This window comes from Gavia stellata, chromosome 5, assembly GCF_030936135.1.
Source record: "Gavia stellata isolate bGavSte3 chromosome 5, bGavSte3.hap2, whole genome shotgun sequence".
Taxonomy (NCBI): domain Eukaryota; kingdom Metazoa; phylum Chordata; class Aves; order Gaviiformes; family Gaviidae; genus Gavia; species Gavia stellata.
In genome coordinates, this window is record NC_082598.1 from 18,985,804 (window position 1) to 19,007,266 (window position 21,463).

The window sequence follows — 21,463 nt, forward strand, 5'->3', positions numbered from 1 at the left end:
GCAACTGGATTACAACCAGATCAGCTGTATTGAAGATGGGGCATTTAGGGCTCTGCGCGACCTGGAAGTGCTGTAAGTATTCCTGTATCTCTTACTTGTAGCAAGAGCTCAGTATCTGGGGAGTACTAATGTAAAAGCTTATCTACGAGCTGCAGCCTGGTGTCAGCATGGACTAGTGAAAAGGTGTCTTAAAATAATCCTCTGCCATGTGCTAGAAAATGGCAAAACGATGTGGAGAGGCAGAGAGATTCCTTTCCTGTGCAAGACAGCCATTAAACACAACTTAAAAAATAAAAAAGAAAAAAAAGCAGATGGCAGATACTGTAAGAAGAGGATATATTTCCTTTTAAAATGGGGAGGCAGTATTAATGAATCCAATTAATTTTGTAAATTATCCATCACTGTTGAAGCGCTGAACATTTTCAGGATTGCCTTTGTTGTATACTCTGACATGAATTTGGGCTTTCACACTCTGTTTAAGGAACCATATACTATATATATTTGACAATCTGGGTGTTTTCAAAGAGGCACTTCTCTATCAAACACTACTGTTACGTGTTAAGATGTTTAGCATGTCCACGTAAACTGCCTTTTTTTAACATTTTAAATTTTACGTCTATAAATTTCTATATGTGTAGAAAAATATCTTTTTTATGTCACTGAAGGTTAGTGTTGCAGTACTCTTTCTCACACTTTTTCTCACTGTCTCAAAGTGGCCATCAGAGAGGTTAAAGGTAACAAAATTATCATCGGTGACCTCTGACCTGAAAATAGTTACTGTAATGAGCAAAGTGCCGCAGTTCCCAAAGAATCTGAGGCACAGGACACATTCCTGAATTATTTGCTCTGTCAGTCAAAATGTCACCATTTTTCTGGGCTTTCTACATTAAGAGAAGTGAAAGACTTTCTGTATCAGTAAGTTACTTCACGGTAGTTTGACTCACACTTGGTAAATCACACCACCTTGAGGGGGGTGAGGGAGGGGTGCTTTGCTAAGTTTTGGGTTTTGGGGTTTTTTTAAGATTCTGAAGTAAAGAAGGTTCTTTGGCAATAGATAGTGTCTATATGTCCAAGAAACTAAAGACTAAGCTGCTGGTGGTAAAGTTTTTTTATTATTGAGCAATCGTTGGTCTTTCTTATGAGCGAATGGATCTGACAGCTAATTTTGATTATTTTTTCTGTATGTTGTAATTACAGAATAACATGCCTATTGTTAACTTGCTGGTATAAAGCCATGTAAAATGCACTGTAGGTTCAATATTACATCTAATTGTGAAGCTACTGAATTGTTGGTTGTCTGTCAGTAAACCTGATGTTCTGTGAGATTTTTATCTTTGGAACTCATATAATATGACAATAACTTTTCCAGTGATGGCTTAATCTGGTTATCCTGTTTTTTAATACAACCCTTTCTTTACAAGTGAAAGTGTTAAATGTATATTTAAAAAAACAAAACAAAACAAATGTTTTCTGCGTTTTTTAATGCTTGCAATTTTTAGCATTCTAAAAAGGTCATCCTTGCCAGTTGAAGTCAGTGGTAACATTTTCACATCCACTTCAATGAATGCGAAAAAGGAAAAAAAACTCTGTTAAAATAATAGTCTGCTGAAAATGTAGGTAGTTAGAATTTTGTGAATGAATGTACATAGAATATTAGCATTGTTCAAATATACAACTAAACGTTCACTATCTAGATTATGTTATGTGATAAGCAATGATATAGAGATTAAGTTTTTAAAAAATTGAGAGAGATATTTCAGACAATACTGAAGGGTTTGTATCTAATTCAGCTTCCTTTCCGATACAGCTTAAAGAATGAAAGCTACGTAGATCAGACCATACTGTATATTCACTGGGTAGCATATAAGACTGCATATATTGTTTTCTTTTGGAGTTAATTATTCTATCTAAGCACAGAATGTGTATATTACTTCAAACTATAAGTATATGATAAAGTTTTTAAATAATCTTTAAAGTTACCTAGGTTGTAGTCCTGTTCAGTGACAAGTTTGAAATGTTTACCAAAGTAACAGGTCTTATAGATTGGTTAAATAATTGCAGAATCTTAGAAGCTGTTAGTGTTAAACATACAAAATCAGCCTGAAAGCTGGACAATTCTGAAAGACAAAAACAATTATAGGCATAATCCTCCCTGTGATTTTCTGCAAAACTTTATTTTTCCTTTTTCTCTTTTTTTTTTTTTTTAAGGGAAAACCTGCTGTACTGGGGAAACAGTGACTATGGGAAAATATATAGTGCTGTCATATTAAAAAAATTGAAGTATCTAAGAAATAAAAAAATGTCTTTCAGTCATCAAACTCTTTGTAATAGTATGTAAAGCTTAGGTAAAAGTATTGAGCCAACTTTTTTTTAATTATATCTCTGAAATGAAATCAAGCATTTTCATCATTAGATAGAAATAGTTATGAAAATTATTTAATTCCTTATGTATCCCTTACATCTACTCCTGATACTTTCCTGTACCCTTGCAAAAATAAACTAATATCTCATGTATATGAAATAGGAAGGCAAACATCAAACATCTGAAACTGAAAATTATACCTTTGTAGATTTACTTTCTTTAAACAGCTAACAGCTATGGAAATATGTACTGATTTCCATTCCCTTCATTGAAAAGATATGACTTCAAAACCTTGTAAGAAGTCATGCAGGAAGAACTATGGGAGCTGTCATTTACTATGTGGACATTGTAAGAAAATCCTGCCAAGATTTACTGATTGTCATTTATTCATTAAGGCACTTAATAATGGCCATTTTTTGTTGTTTCATTTTTGTTCTGTTTTGAAAAAGGGCATGATTCTCCCTTTTTTTCTTCTTTTGATTATTCTTCTCTTTGTTTATGTAGCCCTAAGGGCACACAGGGGAGATCCCTTATGCACAGTGAAGAAAACATTTAGGACATGGAATGAGTAAGCACACAAAGGTAAAATGCAGCACATTGCACCAGTAATTAATTGCTTGGTTAATGTGGAGGTGTATAGCCTGATCCTGTTCGGGGTGCTGTGAATTTACCTTTCTGTGTTTCAGGATCAGAAAGTACTTAAAAATTTATTTAAAATGAGCACAAATTATACTTTGTGGTTTTAAAAAAAAAAAGAAAAAAGAAAAAAGTAAAACACTTTTTGTTTCAAAAGGGAAAAAAGGGGTGGTCAGTGGGAATTATTTATTAGTGGCATAGTTATGTGTTTAAAATCCCAGAGCACATTCTCCTTTCTTCTCAAATGAGTAATCTCTAAGTCAAATCTGTAAATTCTACAGCTTGTTTCCTTGTTCTGGAGTCGAGCTTATTTGCATTTTATTTGCAGCCTAAAGACAATATTTAATGCAGGATCATTCATAAAGTTTCATTATCTTTACAAACTACACTTACTGAGTATAACAGGTCTGTTCTAGCCAACAATTGGCTAAGATTTGTTCCTAGTTCCTAACTCAAGTTCCAGGCAACTTTTCTAAATTTTTAGTTATTAATTTGCTGAAGTATTAAGATTCCCGACTCTTTCCATTGTATAGCAGAAGCTCCCCTATTCTTCATGCAGCTCTGGATCATCTATAGCAACTCTGTTCCACATAAAACCTAATTGCAGCCCAGAGTTAATCTTTTCCTAAAATTCATGAAAAAACAGGCAGATCTTGTACTTGTATCCTCTGTCAAAAAAATACGGACTCTCAGAAGCTACAAAGAGAAACCAGAGTCCCAGAATAAAGGCATTTTCTCCAAGAACTGTCTTTTTTACATGAGGATGACAAGCTTAGCTTGAATGCCATAGATGTTCTCAACATAGGTGGAAGTTCCGTTGGAGTGAATCATAGGGTACTGGGACCTCAAATTAGTTAGGATTATTAATGGAATGGTCAAACCATAGTGTTTTACCACAGATTGAACAGGGAGGAAAAGTATATCTAAAAGCATGGGTTTTTTCCTGATACCCATCCCTAAAAACAGTACACCATGATCTTTATTAGCTATGCCTTCTTTAAAAGTGTGGTAAATGTAACATAACTGTAACATGTTAATATGCTTCTTCTTGGCTTCGCAGCACTCTCAACAATAACAATATCACTCGACTGTCCGTGGCAAGTTTCAACCATATGCCCAAACTCAGAACATTGTAAGTAGTCCCGCTGAAACTGGCTGCCATTTTTATCAGTCCAGTATATCATTTTTACCTCTATCAAGTTTTGTCAGTGGTCTAAAAATAAGTATACAGGCAAAGAAAGCATAAGCTCAATTAAAAAATATTGAAGTATCATGAGGTTTATGAGTGTGAAGTCTGTGTGTGCATGTATGGCAGCTAATTCTGAAAGATAAAGCTAACAAGCGACCCCAAAGCTGATACTTGGGGCTCAGCAGATAAAGAAGCAGTTGCATCATTTTCCATCAGCTTTTTTAGGATGTGGGATGAATAAGTCTATGAAAATAGTTTAATGGCCTTTTCCCAGCTGGGTTTTCCATAGTGCTGTATTCAGTCACAGAAAAGCTTCACCTTCTAAAAAAGATGAGGGCAGGGGGGATTCTCTTTTATATGTTACAGCTGTATAGAGAAAGAAATTGATGTTTTTTGAAAGTCAAAAATTTGTTTTACTTTGAGCTATTGAATGGGTCACATTTCATTTAGGAACATGGAAGAATCTTTGATTGGCTGTCAGATATGATAAATGAGAAATCTTTATGCTTTTATTACTGTACTGCTAGCAGACCTAATTAAACTAAACTGGCTCTCCAACATTCTTTGTAACATAAAATTATAGCATCATCTGGTAGTGCTATTATAATTAAAGTTGTGTCAGCATTTACAATAAGGTCCCCATTTTTGGAGGTTATGACTTTCACAGAAGAACACTTCAGGCTTCTAAAACAAAACACAGTGAAAAAAGTGTGTATGCAAGTGATACATTTGGGGTTATTTCCTTTGTATGTTTATACTGAACTAAGAATAAATGTATGTTGTGTGGAGTGGCAAAACCAGAATATATCAAGGTTTAGTCCTGAGACTCTTTTTCAAACAGATTTTCCAGTGAAGTGGGAATCAAAAATGAATGGGATGTTTCTATCAGAGTTCAAGAGTAGCTCTTACTGCTAAAGAACTACTTTTACAAAGAGCCTGTCCATTTTCTTTGACGCATGTTGGGTTGCACAACTGTTGTGAAATGAGTAGGGCTATTCACTCGAGTTAACATACCATTCGTAACTGAAGAAACTTCATGCAGGTGAGTGGTTCTGTTGATTTCATAACATAATTGTAACTATTCTTGCTTGGACAAAAACAAGAGTACTTAAATAGTGCTGACCATGGACTTTTAGTGGCTTCGGTTATATTTTGAGAATAGAATTTCATTCCATTCTTTCGGGTCTGAGACTTGAAAACATGAATGTCTGTACCTCTTTCAAACCTTCGAATACTGTTTATATCCTGAACCACAAATTACAGTGAAACATATTAGCAACATTTACACTTTTTTGGTGGGTTATTTCATCTTTTGAAAATTTATTTTAGAAACAAAAGAAAATGGACACACAGAGTCCTAGATTATAGCTGTAACATCCCATTTGCAGTCAGAATATGCTTGTATAACCGTATTGATTTCAGCGGCATTAGTTCTGATTTGCAATGGTGTTCTTGCCTACAGCTGGCCACAGATTGTACTGAATGAGTGTGCTGTATTGTGAGCTGTATTTGCAAAGCACCCACCCAAGAATTACTATAGGAAAATACATTGCCTTTAATTTCTAGTCATTTATGGGGGGAAAAAAATGTGAGTTAGTTAAAATATTTTGTTTATGTTGATTAGACATTTCATGTTGCTTTACAGATTTTTTTTTTTTTTTGATGGATTAATTAGACCCCTTGTCTAAATTCTGATTTTCTTGCACTTCCTTTCCAGTTATTTAGTTAGGATTGAGCACATCAGCTAAAAAGGACCAAAATGACATTACTCTGTTATGGATGATTCTGAGTAAGGATTTGATTTATAGCTGTGGACACCCTCTTCTGTAGTTTGAGAAAATGTAAAAGCCAGAGAAAAGTAATTTACCTAATTTAGTGAACACATTTGTCTGATATTTTATCAATGGCAAAGTGCTTTTTGCCACTTGGCAAGGAGCCATGGTCTTGTGTCGGACCCTGCCAACAGAGAGACAACTTACTTAATTCCATCGCTTGCTGCCATTTGGTCTTTTAATTTCAGGCATTGCTTAGAACGAAGGTCCCTAGGAGCCAAAAGCACCTAATTCCTCTTTCTATGATTAAACAAAAAAAAAAAAGTGGTTTATATTGAGTTATTACTCTGACTTGTTCAGCAGAAAATGAGTATGACCTGTTAAAGTATGCAGGCTGTTTCTATAGAGACTAATAATGGCCAGACTTGCAGATGTATCTAATTGGAAACCAAATCTTTTATTAACTCTTTTTTCTGACAGTATATTATCACTGCAGGGCAATTTATTTGAGACATTTTTGTCTTATTCACTATTTGTACAGATCTGGACTAAAGACTCCCACAGCAGCTTTCAAGCTCTTGTATATTTACTTCTTTCTCTTAGACAAGAGAGAAGAAACTATAGATAGGTTACTTTATTAGGAAGCCTTCTTTTTTCTTCCAATTAATGAGACCACAAATAAAAAGTAATTTTGCTGCTTGTATAGTTTTATTTATTAGCATTTAACTCCAAGACTTTCAATGAAAGATGTGAAAAATTAATTCTGCATAAACAATTTTTATTAATAAATTGGCATAGTTGCTCACTGAAGGGGGGGCTGGGAAAGCCAGTTGCTTTTCTGTTTGTTCTTCCTAATTTGAAAGTATTGATGTGTCTCTTTCCATGCAGTCGTCTTCACTCCAACAACCTCTACTGTGATTGCCACCTGGCCTGGCTGTCTGACTGGCTGCGGCAGCGGCCGCGGGTCGGCCTCTACACCCAGTGCATGGGGCCGTCCCACCTCCGGGGACACAACGTAGCCGAGGTCCAAAAACGGGAGTTTGTCTGCAGCGGTAAGGGAAACAGATTCGCTCACCAAGTCCCATTTTAAAACACACCTACCGACAGCTCAGGAGTTATTGCTACTGTTGCATGGTGCCTTTTGCTAGCTCTTGCATAATCCAAGCATTGATGTTTATTAAAAAAGAAACTAATCATTTTTATAGCTATTTATATCTTGCGTGGGGGTGCTTCTGTCCTTACAAATTTTGTGTAAATGCTGCATTCACATAGATTATATAGCCTTCTAAAAGTATAATTATGGGGGAGAGATGCGGAAAATGAAATAAAAGGTGCACTGACTGAGAACATAAGGCCTTTAGTAACAAGGAATTATCCTTTTTTAACTCTACAGGTTGTTGCTTTTTCTTGTTGTTATTTTCTGCAGTTTAAATAATATTTTGAAAATCTAAGTAACTTTCTGAATGTTATTGGTATACTTTAGTGCATCAGGTTATTTTCTGATATGAAATAATGAAATGACTAACAGTTCGTTACTAATCACATTTTTCTCTATTCGATTTTTTTCCTTTATTCATGTCTTCTAGATGAGGAAGAAGGCAAGTTTCTCTTTCTTATTTAAATATTTTTAGACTCAGATTGAAAATTTTCTGTAAACTTTGTCTACTGTTTCAAGTTTCCTCAAAAACATTAAAAAACAGCTGGAATACAGCTATCTGTCTTTTCAGTCATTCAGCAGGGTTGTTTCTACTGGTTGATTTTCTGCAGACCCCCAGAAGCCTATTGCCAAATATGCCAAAATTTACACAGATATATGCTTTTAAAAGAGTTTTATGGAGAGCACAATGTTTTGTCCTTATTAAACAGCCACTGACATCGAAGTGTAAGGCACTGCCATCTTTGCATGGTAAATGCTAACAGTATTCTTACCATTAATTCTGCCTTTATGTACACTTAAAAGAGCTCCTAACAAGATCACTTCATGTATCTTATTTGTAAATCATATGGCTGCAGAGCCCGAGTGTCAAGAACAGTTTTATAACTTGGTCTTTATAATGCTGATTTTGAGGAAGGGGAATAATCATGTTTTCTCCCTGGATCACTGTGGTTTTGTTTAATAAAGGCAGGTGAAATATTTCCTGCCGGTTAGTATAAAGAGTAATATGTGTTATTAGTTTTGGCAGCTGTTTGTACTTTTGTAACACATATATAAATATGAAATAAAATTATTATATTGTGAACTACTATCTCAAAAGACTAACCTTTTCAGTAATTTAGAACTTGAGCAGTTGTTATTTGAAGTTGTAAGTAGGAACAGCACTGGCTGCAACTTACATTATCAATGTACCGTTCCTATGTTAATATATGATATTAAATATAGCGAGAGAGATCTTAGATTGATTTGTAGTTTCATAGTCAAAAAGTTTTTCTCCCTGAGAATTTCAAAACAGTTTCTAGCTTTTTTTACCTTAGCAGAAAAAGAAGAGGGCTTCATGCCTTTCTCATCCCTTTGTGCCTTTCTGTATCATTAAATTGATACAAGAGTGAGGGCATTAATACATTATAAAATGTGCAATCTATCTATTTGCAGGAAAACGTAATAAGATGCTTACTTTCTAAAACATACCTAAATATGAAGTTATTATGTTTAAATGTAATTATAAACACCGAGTTTAACATATAGCACAAGAACTTGCAGGAAAAAAAAGTCATGTAAATTAGCCATGTGAGTTAGTAAGAATGGTAGATTGTGGGAGGAAGAAGTCTGCTGAGCTAACACAAAGGGTGAGAGTATGAGCTGTGAAGTCAAAGCTTTTATTTATTTTTGTGTGACTGAATGAAAACGTCATAACTCCAAAATTGTCTGTAAGTGATCTATAACTGAAGGACAATACTCAGTTAAGTATTTGCAGAACAGAACATAACTAGCAGGACAACTAGTTTTTGTAGCAAAGTTCATTCACTTCTGTCAACATGCATTTTTAATACTACACAAAATTCTGAAAACTAAATAAACCAGTAATTAGTTTTTAAAATCACAGAATAAATAAAATATGCCTGAGAAATGGATCACACTTAGTCTTCTTTAACAAGATGGTTTGGAATGTGAGTTGCTAAAGAAGTCAAAAAATTGATGTAACGCTAGCACAGTAGTTGAGCATTTGTCTTTCATCTCTCAGTGTTGTATCAACATGTTGCTGTTAACTGGGTATTTAAATTAATGCAATTTGAATGTATTGATAGGTTACAATGTTTATTTTAGAAGTTCTGCCTTAAATCTTTCAAGGAAGTGTAAAATGTGATGCTTTACTGTTGAGGTAAACTGGATTACAGTTTGACAGTATTGTGCGATTTTAGGAGAAATTCTTTTTCTTTGCAGGTCACCAATCCTTCATGGCTCCGTCCTGCAGTGTCTTACATTGCCCTACTGCATGCACGTGTAGTAACAACATTGTGGACTGTCGTGGGAAAGGCCTTACTGATATCCCAACGAACCTTCCAGAAACCATTACGGAAATGTGCGTAATCTGACTTTTTTTGGATGAACTTGCAGAAAACAGCTTTTTCCTACGTATTCATTTTTGTTATTTGTATAAATTCATGCATTATACAGGGTAGGAATTTTGGAGTACATACTCAAATTCAGATATAAAAGGAATAGGCGGGTGTAAGAAAACATTTAAGACCTTTATGTTCTCTTTTGAGTTAGTTTTGTATGTACTACTCACAATTCATAGTTAAAACTGCATTCTGAGTTGGTTTTAGAAGAGTTCAGGAATACTTGCTTTTCTGCAGGTGAGTGGCTTTTCACTGCAGGCTATAAACCCCATTTGCTTCAAGGTTGCTCACTGTGCTGGTTTTGGCTGGGATAGAGTAAATTTGCTTCATAGTAGCTGGTATGGGGCTGTGTTTGGGATTTATGCTGGAAACTGTTGATAAAGCAGGGATGTTTTAGTTACTGCTGAGCAGTGCTTACACAGACTTAAGGCCTTTTCTACTTCTCACACCACCCCACCAGCGAGTAGGCTGGGGGTGCACGAGAAGTTTGGAGGGGACACAGCCGGGACAGCTGACCCCAACTGACCAAAGGGATATTCCATACTATATGACGTTATGCTCAGTATATAAAGCTGGGGGAAGAAGAAGGAAGTGGGGGACATTCGGAGTGACGACACTTGTCTTACCAAGTAACTGTTACGTGTGATGGAGCCCTGCTTTCCTGGGGATGGCTGAACACCTGCCTGCCGATGGGAAGTAGTGAATGAATTCCTTGTTTTGCTTTGCTTGTGCACGCAGCTTTTGCTTTACCCATTAAACTGTCTCTATCTCAACCCATGAGTTTTCCCACTTTTACCCTTCTGATTCTCTCCCCCATCCCACTGTGGGGAGGAGTGAGTGAGCGGCTGTGTGGGGCTGAGCTGCCTATTGGGTTAAACCATGACACTCGCCTTCAGTCACTATTCATCAGACTCCCTATTAGAGAAGCATATCTTTGCATGAAAGATCAGCGACCTATACCACCCATAATAAGCATTCTGCTAAAGCGGTATCCTCGGGAGGTAATCTGAGAAGGCAAAAGTAAAGTGGTTGAATGGGATCTGTGGTATAGCCGATGTGTTAATACCATGTACCTGTGGATAGAAGAGCATGCATGCCGATAATGTTGTGTGACATGTTGTACACAGCAGAAACATTTACCAAAGTACAACCATGTTCTGACAATAGAGCAGAGTCATAGCAAAGGTGCTATAGGGCCTGCAGGCTTCAAGAGCAATGTGGCTGAGAGGTTGCGTGGGTACAGAAGGAAAGTTACTGCTGCGTTGTCTTCTGTGCAGGGGAGGAACAAAAGCAAAAGGTTAGCTTGCTGACAAGATGGGCAGGGACTCAGCAACATGAGCATCTTTCTATGCTGGGGATGGCAGAGAGAGTGTTTTGGAATGGAAGCTGGGACCTCCCTTTAGGGAAATATTGGGAAAGTAGCTGTGCCTTCAGCTTGGTAAGGAGGGTCTGTCTGGAATTAAATGAGTTAGAGAGAGTATTCAGAATAAAAACCTTGTGAGCACCTTGATGATATAAGATGATGTTAAGAATTTCGGATAAGGGAGGCAAGGGGAACAGATGCCTGAAGTGAAAGGGAAGAGGTCTCCTGAACATACATCTATCTATCTGTTGTACATAAGATCTTCTTGATAGTTTAAAAACAGGCGTGCACAATGAGATTTTAAAAGATAAAGTAGAGTTTTACAATTTTATGTCAATCTCATGGCTTGTTGATATCTGACCTGTGTTTTTGAACTTCACAGAATTGGAAGTACTGTGGTTTCATCTCAGGATGCGAATAACAATCATGTCTGTCAGTTCGTTATTCATTATTAACAGTCTGCTGTTAAGACTGACCTGGCTGAGCCTTCATGACCCAGTTCAGTCATTTGGCTATATAATACAAACACTTCTACCTTTCATCCCTCTCAGAAAAAAAACCTCTGCTTGCAAATAAAGGGACTACTTCAAAAAATCCATGCACAGTGCCTGGGAAGGCTGCACAGACCGTTTTTGTTGATTTTACTTGCATATGTACATCTGTGTGCATAGAGAAGGGGGAAGAATATTACAAGAAAGAAATAGGGAGTATGTCTCAAACATTCCCCACTATCTTTCTGCTGCTAGCCAGTGCTAACCACTGGAGCTAACCACTGAATGGCGATTACAGACACTGGAAGACTGACTTTTGCATCACTATCTTCTAGACCTACATAGTTTAGTGGAGGTACATGCTGTTAACATCTGTACTCCCTGGAGAACTTCAGTACTAGAGATTGCAAGGGTGTTCCTGAATCTTTATTTTAAGAGTCATTGCTCCCAAATCAATGATAGGATGTGGAAGTTACTAGTTGACTCTGAATTCACTGTTAAAAGAAGTTAGTATGAGGTAAAAGCAAATGGGAATTTACAGAATGGGAAAGGTGTTTTCCACTAATCTGGTCACTATACTTCCTATGTAAGAAATGCTGTTGTGTTTTAAGCACGGACTGGTATGATCTTCAGTAGTTTATTGGCCTGGAGAGTAAAAGCAACCATATAACAATACCTCCAGCATTTGGCTAGGCATTTAACTGATTGCAAACTGAGGCTGAATGTTTCCTGCTGGACTGGGCAGAGTGACAGATCAAATCCCAGAGTGACACCTTTGCACATTCTGAGATCCATAATCCATTATTATAGATAAATATATGTGTGTGTGCTCATACAAATAAATATAGTATATATACTGTGCTGCAGTGTATATAGTTTATGTAAACTATCTGATATATATCTGTGTTGTATCTAGTTTGTAGGTGCTGGCTAAAGAAAAAGCAGATCACAGTATTTTGCACAGTTAAATAACATCATTTATGCCATAAGACATATGAACATACGTTTATTCAAAATCTGGTACAAGCAGAAATAGAACATTAGAAAGCCAAACTTCAGTAATTATTTTATGTTAAACAGATACATACCAGTGAATGCCATTGTGATGAGAATACTGGACTTCAATGATTGACTTAGTTTCTGAGTAAAGTAGACAGAAGAATTGAGATGTGATTTGAGCTAGTGGTAGGCTGCGCTTACCATACAGTGAGAACAAAAATTCCCAGTTGAGTGGAAGGTAAGGAGAGAAATGTACAGGGAAAGAAAGAAATAAAATAAAGCACATGAAAGGCTCTGAAACTGAGGGATAAACTGAGTGGAAGAATTAAGGTAGAGGTTCTTGTGAGTATTTGATGAGAATCAAATGATCTTTGCTGCTTCCTTGTCAATAGGTTGAAGAGGAGTTGAAATTTTGACAAATAAGTATATTTTAACGGTTGTATGGGGTAAGCTTTACACTATACTGGTTGCTTTAATGTGAGGAAAATAATTAGTGATAGTTCTTTTATGATTGTCATGGGTGGCAGGTGTATTTACCATGTTAGCATTGAACAGAATAAGAGAGAAGAGGTTGGAAAATGAGTAGTTTATGGAGTAATGGATAATGAAGTGAGGGAAGTCTACGAGACTGGATCAAACCAGCACTCCCTGGCCAGTGGCCCACACCAGTTGTCCCTGAAGAATGTTTTGGAAACAGCAATATAGGACTTCAGAAGTTAAACACCAATACGACAAATATTTTCCTTGCTCCCAATGTGTTTTGAGGTTCTTTTTCTGAAACTTGAAAATTTGCATAGCATTCAGGAAGAAAAGGTTTTCTTTGAAACGTGCAATCTGCTTTAGACCCTACAATGTTCTTAATCTTCATGTTATTTTAAGCTAAGAAATTCTGGGGGAGGGAGGCTCAAAATCTTCCAGTCTTTTAAAATTTCTTTGGTTTTCCTTTGTCTTTGTAGAGGGAGGGAAAATGCATTCAGGTTCATAATTTGTCCTGCCACCTTCTGGTTTGCTTGCCACCCTCATTCATCTCTTCCCCAAACTAACTGTTCCAAATCCGTTCTATCTTTTTGGGTGCCAAAACCTTCCATATCTTAATTAATCTCCTCCTTTGTCTCTGAACTCTTTGTTTTCTAAGTTTTTTTACTTGCAATGACAGAGTTGAATGCAATATTCCAGATGATAGTGAATCATCACTTTATATTAATGGAATTTTATTTTTCTTTTATTTGCCTTTTGGAACCTAATACTCACTTGCTTTCTTTAACTGCAAGTACACATTGCAACATGTTTTCCATTGAACTATCCATGAAGAGTCCTAGGCCTTTTTTCTTAGCTCTTACAGTTTTGTCAGGAACCAGAAGTTCATAGATGTAATCCTATTATTCCATCCACAGACACTTCTGAACATTGAATCCGGATGTATGTTACTTTTTAAAGCTGCTGTGTGAGAGACTTCAGTCCTCTCTGCTTTTAACTAACTTCAACATGCAGAAAGACTGTGACATTCCTATATTGTTATCATACAATAAAAAGTGTTTTAAAGTTTCATTTTTAAAGAAGTACTTAGCAACTGTTGCTTATAGCAACCCCTTGAGATTAGATTAGAAAGGACGATTGTATCCCATAAAATAATCTGTTTTTTCACTTATTCCTTATGTGATAATGTTGTCAGTATGCCAAAATGGTAGTTGACAGTAAACGTTTGAAGAGATGAGACCACGCTGTCACGGTAGCATTGAGAATGCTGATGAGCAGCTGAACGCAAGGCAGAAGGGTATAGTGAGGACTGTATTTCCACCACCGTTATACAGTTCCCACACACATGGCTTTATTATCTTAATCACCATTTTAAGCACATGCTTTGGCACGAGCTCCCCAGTTCTCAGGGAGAGAGGGAAAGAAAAATGCGCTGGTTCCCTGTTGTTTTCTGAAGGACGTACAGGCTTTAACAGCCAAATTATTATTTATTCGCTCATCTTTATAATACTACCATCACGGGATTCTTGTGCACACCGCAAGAAAATTGGCACTATACTTCTATTTTACATGTGCCAGATGTTGTCCAAACTTTTCAGTACTTTTCCATATTTCTCAATCTTTTTCTGCATTTTCAACTGAACATAGTCATCTGATTTTCCATACTTCATTGACAGGAACATTTGAAAAATCCGTAATACTTTTAAATTCCTTTACTCTGGACAAGTTTCTCTGCCCTACAATGTTGTCACCTGTTTATAGGCTGTATTTGCAGAATCCAGTGCTGAGTACTACCAGCCTGTCATGTTATGCTTCAGCCAACTTCATGGTCCACAAACACCTCTGGTGCTTACATCTTTCCTGCCTTTTGTCTTTGCTTTATTATGTCTCATGTGAATAAACTTGTCTCGTGAGACTGACATTAAACTTTATTGTCAGCCCTCCTTTATGGAGTTGCTTAAAATTTCACAATTTATTTTTGTGAGGTTTCATTTTTCCATCCATTTCTGCCTCTTATTTCTTTGTTCTTCTGTGGATAGCAGGTTACTCTTAAGAAGAATATAATCAATATTTAGTTTTTGAAGGTCCATAATCCTATTACTTTTTTCTTGAGGTTCTTGTGAAGCTTGGCTTCAACACATGCCAGTGGTTTTGTAATGTTTTGCCATTTTCTCCATCCATTTCTGGAAAGCCAGACCTCATTCAACTCCTCAGTACCCTATGAAGCTTTGATTTCTTTCTCTTTGCCCAACACAAACTTCCTTTGAATAAAATGTTGTCTGATCTGTTTCTGCACGAAAATACTTTGTATTTGTTACATTGTCAGTGCATCTGGGACAATGCTGCATAAAATCTAAGTGGTATTAATAATGTTGTTATTCCCTGTCCTTCTGGTATATATAATTAAACCGGAGGTTTAAAGTGTACATTCCATGTTGACAATTTTATGCTCTTTTTTTTTCCCCAGGGGGTTGATAAATTAACCTGTATCTAAATAAAGTGGAATATTGAATTTCTTAAGTATTAAACATTGGCAGTTTCAGTTGAGTAAAATCTTTCATGTTGAAGCTCTGAGTTAGCTCTTTGGGGAAAAGTAAAAGAAAAGGCTTTCTGTTTAGAGTCTAATACTGATGTCGTGACTTTGCATTGCCTTGATAGTTCTTCTGGACAACTGTTTTGGGATGACATTTTAAGACAGTAAGAGCTGTCTTCTCTGCTGATGGCTACTGCTTCCATAGTAGAGCTGGCAAGGAGACTGTGTGCTTGCACTGCACTGCAGCCTTCTTGTCTCCGAGTTTGGTGTGATAGCCTAAACTGCTGAATTTGCACTGGAAGCTGAAGTGTTTGAGGAATGAGCAGGCATTCTGTGATGGTGGGAGCAGAAGGAGGCAGAGCCTGTTGACAAAATGCTGTTTAATTCCAGTGCAGTTGGATTTACCGGTGACTGTCAGGGCGTTGCTGAGAGGGTTTTGTCGTACTGCTCTGTCTGACTTCTCAATTGGTATAGAAGACAGTTGGCTAAAACTAGCAATTCCTCTTGCGTGAAGTCAATTAGCAGGCAATGCGTTGTCTGCCAAGTGCCTCTTGGGAAGATGCCTTCAGTAAGAGGACTGCTTATCTCCAACTAGCTGCCAGTGAAAATGGAAGGAGAATAAACGCTGTGGTGTCCTCTCTTTTTCCCTTCTGGTGTGAAAAAGCTCAGAGCAAAATTAAGTATTCAGCACCTCAGTAAATGTAATTCTTAGTCTTTATTGACTTAGGACAATTGTATCTGTACCAGTTACACCCTTTCTGCAAAATTAATTCTCCTCTTTATTATCTAAATAAACTCACACACAGCTAAATAAGAATACCTAAGCTTTTCTTTTCAGGGTCTGTCCTATCAGTGTGATATTATTTGAGAAAGAAATATTTCATATTCCAGATATATTTTAAAACCCAAAATAATTGGTTGAGCACCAAGACTCCCTCAGTTTTAGTGCACCCAGCAATTCTGCAGGAAGCACAGAATGAAAAAGGTGCACAGACGCACCTTTGCCTCTGAGCCAAATGCAAAGGTTTCAAACCATGAGCGACCTGCAGGAAACATTCTGGGAACTTCAAAAAATTCCCAATAGCCCTATTATTTTAATGTCTGTAATGTAAACATTGTGAGGCAAAATACATTGCCCATAAATGTTACATATTAACAGTCTTCAAACTTTTGTTATTTATTATGCCTTACTTTAGCCTTTTTCCATTGACTTAAGCAAAGCATGAGACATTATTCATTCATTAGAAACATCATAATTTGAGCTGATTTAGATTTGTTGTTTAAATCTCTCCCCTTTTCCAAAAATTTTTATGGGATGCTCTTTCATTGGCATGTTTAGTCTATTGAGCTTAACCAACTGCAGTGGTCTAATGCACCTAGTGCTTTCCCCCTTTGTCATACAGCTCATATATTAAAGGTCATTCTTAAGGTTCAAAACTATTACTTTAATTGGTTTTAGAAAGTATAGCCTTCCTAACAGTGATAGCATTTATCAGCCTCTATGCAGGCATTCCTTCCACATTTTAGTTTTTCAGCACCGTTAATCTCTTCACTTGGTTGCATTTTAGAATTCACCTTCTGCGTGAAAATTCTTTGAATGATTAGCAGAAATAACTCTGGTTCCCTTCGAATAGAGACTTTTTGGCACGTGTTCAAACAGACTATCAGAAACCTTACCAGTAGCGACCCAGCAGCAATTCTATTAATTGTACTGGTACTTTCTCTCAGAATGGTGTAAGTGACAGGCTCTTATTTCAAAAGAAGAGGCCAAAAAGCCATTAATGAGCTAGGCTACCTTGTGAAAATGCTGCTTTTACAGTCTTCTGATTTTTTCTCTTCTCTTCTGTGGCTTGAAATACCAGTCAAAGTGGTTCTACAACCTCTTTCCTTACTGTAGCATTATGAATAAAAGAAAATAAATACAATTGCAATAAGTGTTTCTGAAGTTGGGGAGGGGGCAGGAATTACCTGCTCTGATGACCACATCTTTCTATAAATGATTATTTAAGCAAACAAGCATGGAATTAAATTGATTTTTTCTTCATCTTTGTTTATATTAAAACCATTTAAGTAATCAAAGGAAGAACTTAATTAAATTTGCTTCTTTTTCAGAAGGATAGCAGTCACTGTGCTGGTGTTTTGGGAGGAGGAAGGTTTGCTGGAGGGGAGGGTGACTGGAGGGTTGCCACTGTTAACTAAGCAACAGTTGTATAAATAATTTTAGTCTTTGTGAGGGGCAGAAATGACCCTAAACCACATAATACATGAAATGAAAAAACCATACAGGAGTCAGGAATTTTAACAGTTCACCTTCATAATCTAGCGTAGTGAAAAGTCACTGACTTCTTCATTACTATGGCCTTCAAGATAAAGTTGTTCATTCTTGTGAATGGAGCTTTCCAATGTTTGAATGCCAAAACTAGAAGCTGTATGGTTGTTTCATGATAACTTTATTTACATTTCCCATGATAGTTTCCTAATTTGTCCCCTCAGCCTTGTCTCATCTTACCTTCCTGATTTGTACTGTTTTTCTTCATGTTTTCATCTTTCTCCATCTCATTCTCCATTCTACTTTGTTTTCGTAAGTCTGTTGATTAATGATTGTGTATTATGCCAAGTACTCAACTACATCTTTGTGAGCCGTGTAAATTAAGCAGGATTAAAAGCTCCCGAGACTGGTTCTCACAGTACCACTCAAATGATATTAAAGGAAAAGGGGAAAAAAGAAAGGAGAGAAAGGGGAAAAAGAAGAAGGAAAAGAGGGGAAAGGAAATGAGATCTGACAGAATGGAACTTGACAGATAGAGTTTAACTAAGATAAAATGACGAGTGACCTGATCACACTGCAGACACAGGGGAAGTGCTTTGCGTAAATGCGGAATTTTATTTGAGAACTGGGAGCTCTATGTATGTATCTTTCACAAGCTAAGCTTGGCTTGTGTACAGTTTCACCATTTCTGTTGTCTTTTGAAATTCATCCTTAGCTAAAAGTCCAAAGTACAGCCTTAAATAGCTATTGAACAGAGACTCTTACACTGAGATGCAAAGGTGCTACTAAGGATGACCTTTTACAGAGAAAAGTCACTTGGGAAGGGTTTAGGCACATTTATTGAAGACAGTTCAAAGACTCACATAGCAGGAAAACTCTGAAACGTCAGAGATAAGGCAGCCTTCTCTATTTTTAGCAGCTCCAAGTGTGATTTGGCTGTCTACAGTAGCCTGACAGAAATGAGAGCAAACCCTGCATCTTCGCAGCTTGAAAGGAATGAGTCCGAACGCTGAGGGGAGGATGCAATAAGTTACGAGACATTAAACTGATAAGTGCTTTCCAGTGTCTGAATTTGTTTCTGCTTTCTAGTTTAAATAAAAACATTGGTCTTTTTAGGACTTACGCAGAATGTTAGCTCATAAATATCACTTACCTCTTAAACAGGTAAGCTGTCAGCCAGAAGTCTTGCACATCCAGTGAAGTTCTGGAACGGTTTTGCCAAGTTGGTTTCTATAAGTCATTGGTCTTGTTTCACTGTGTATTGTGAAGATTTTTAGTTGGTTGCAAGAATCCTTTATAACCGTATCTATCTTTTTCCAGAAAATATGTGTTAACCTTCCAGTGCTACCCTAAATAGATCTCTTTGGTCTCACTATAAAATGTTTCACAGCCATTTAATTATTCTTAAGGCTATTTTTGAAACTTTTCTGATTTATCAAAATATTTTCTCATTTCCTGACGTAACAAATGCATGCAATACTGCTAGTGTATGCAGGTGTCAAGTGAAAAGTTAATGTCTGCTTATGGATAAAAAAATTAAAACAATTATTATAGTATTCAGTTACTTATGAATACTGATACATACTTTGGTCAGTAGCAAGCCAGAAAAATGTGCCAGTTTTTGAATTTTCAGAAATTGCTGGATTGAAATAAAGTGCATTAAAAGATACATAACTAAGTACCCTGTGGAGATGTTACTATTTGCTAAATGCCCCTTTGACAAATTCACATGATCTGACTAATATTTTCTCAGCTCTTAATCTAACATTCCAAACTTTTGAGCAACTTCATACAGCTGCCATGTTTTTAAAATTAACTTTTCTCATATATGTTTCTCTTCACCTGTACTTCATGTGTACTTTTCTTCAAATTTTCTCTTATCTTCTTCCCTCCCTTCCTGTTTTTAAGACCAATGTTTTTAAGACCAATCCTGACTAATGCATTGGACTTGATATTCACATTTTTTACCAGTGGATGGGGGAGGCATTCTGATTTTTCAGTGAAATATAGAGCTTTTTCTTTTGTTTTGCTTAAAAGTTACTGCATTTTTATGTCCCGAAGCTTATATCAAGTAAGAGTACATGATTTTTAGATGCATTATTATTAGTTATAATGTAATAGTTATACACTTACCTTTTCCCTCGAAGTTTGTTCGACAGACTTAACAGGAGTATGGCTTTACATATGGAGGAGGACCAAAAAAGGATGCCTATGAAATAGAAATATCTGGTACAAAATAGCTGACATGAAACTAAAATTTTAGTATCAACACTGTGACTGAACTTTTCCACATTCTGTAGCACCTAAATTTAAAGGCCATCCCTGGCCCTGTTTAGTCTGTTAATGCAAATACAGCCATTAACTTTGAAAATCTTTTCATAAAAATAAACCTAATACTACTTCATAATTTTACTAGAAAGGTTTGATGACTTGCCACTCCCTGTCATAAGTGACACTCGGTTTAGACTGTTGATCTGTGGCATCAATGATGTGAATACAGTTCTCTATACAAACTTTTCTTTGACCGTGGGAAGGTCATTATTTCTTAGCAAAACCAGTAATTATGGCCATTGCAGTATAAAACAAAATTGTTTGCTTTACCAAAAATGTAGAAATTTGCTAAAAACTTAACATCTTTCACATGATATATGCATATAAACACACAATAATGACATGTGAATAATGAAAAATGCATTGTCCGTGAGGCAATGTATTCAATAAATGTGAAACAAATTAAACTTGGGTAGACGAATCTACTGAGGTATTAAATTCTTTACCTTACTATGTTTTATTTGCCAATAGAGATTTCACTGAATTACATTTAAATTATCTTTTGGATTCCTACCTTAATATTTCTGAGGCAAAACTTACTTAAAATATATTCCATTTAACTGCCTCAAAAATACATGGTTTTGCTAATTTGATAGCTAATCCTGTCTGCTTAACACACACAAGAGAAATGATTTATTATGCTCTTACTTAAATATCTTCCTAATCTGAAAATTACTGGTAAATTGTGTGGCTTTATGCACCTTTTTTTTTTAAACTTTCTTATTTTAGTTGTCAGACATTTTTGTAGGTAGAATATTTATTCTGTTCTTTATTAGCATGTGTTCTATGCTACCGTTGTTCACATCTCTGGCTTTCTTCATACCCTTGTGTCCTACCTTAAAAACTAACTAAATTCAGAGAACAGAGGATAACAGTCAAGAGGACATAGAGACACAGAACACAACTGGACAAGAAACATGTGAAACCAGTGCTGGTTTCTAGAGACACTGGAAATAGGTACTGGCCAGAATGGACACCATTCCATCTCTGGAGGGTTTGTGCAAGTTTCTGATGGATATTGAAGAGGCACCTTGAGGGACCTCTTGATACTCTGCCAAGGGAAAGAAAATAACTGAAGCATAGAATAAATGAATATTTTATACAGCATGAAGGGAAGCTGGAGAAGGCCCATCTAGCTCTTCCAGAAAAACCCTCATAGATCTCTGACAGCTGTGCCACACTCTAAAGATGTTACTCTTAGATTTTATTTTCGCATATGGCTTTTCACTACTGATAACTTTTCCTCAGCAATAATGTGAGTGAAGTTACTCTAAAAGAAACTATGGCTACTGACTTTTCACTATTTTGTGTTTCATCATCAATGAAATGCTTTCTTCATTATTTACATGTTGCTAAATACATGGTCCAGTAAGCAGCAAACACTTGTGAGAAGTGTTCTCAGTTAAAAATCTTCATTTAGATTTTTGTGGCAAATTTATGGTGTAAATCCATGTATTGTTTAACAGGTAGTAAGGACTCCTGC

At 36.4% G+C, this 21,463-nt stretch overlaps 1 protein-coding gene across 3 annotated transcripts in view; it reads left to right on the forward strand.

The window, feature by feature from the left end:
• SLIT2 (slit guidance ligand 2) overlaps nt 1-21,463 on the forward strand; it is a 268,516-nt gene that overhangs the window by 168,972 nt on the left and 78,081 nt on the right. For 2 of the 3 annotated variants that reach the window (XM_059818185.1, XM_059818186.1), the window contains exons 6-9: nt 1-72; nt 4,059-4,130; nt 6,848-7,011; nt 9,339-9,477. In XM_059818185.1, the coding sequence (XP_059674168.1) occupies nt 1-72; nt 4,059-4,130; nt 6,848-7,011; nt 9,339-9,477 (447 nt within the window). Of the gene's footprint in view, nt 73-4,058; nt 4,131-6,847; nt 7,012-7,545; nt 7,558-9,338; nt 9,478-21,463 lie in introns of all 3 variants that reach the window. The other variant, XM_059818188.1, reaches the window with a different exon arrangement.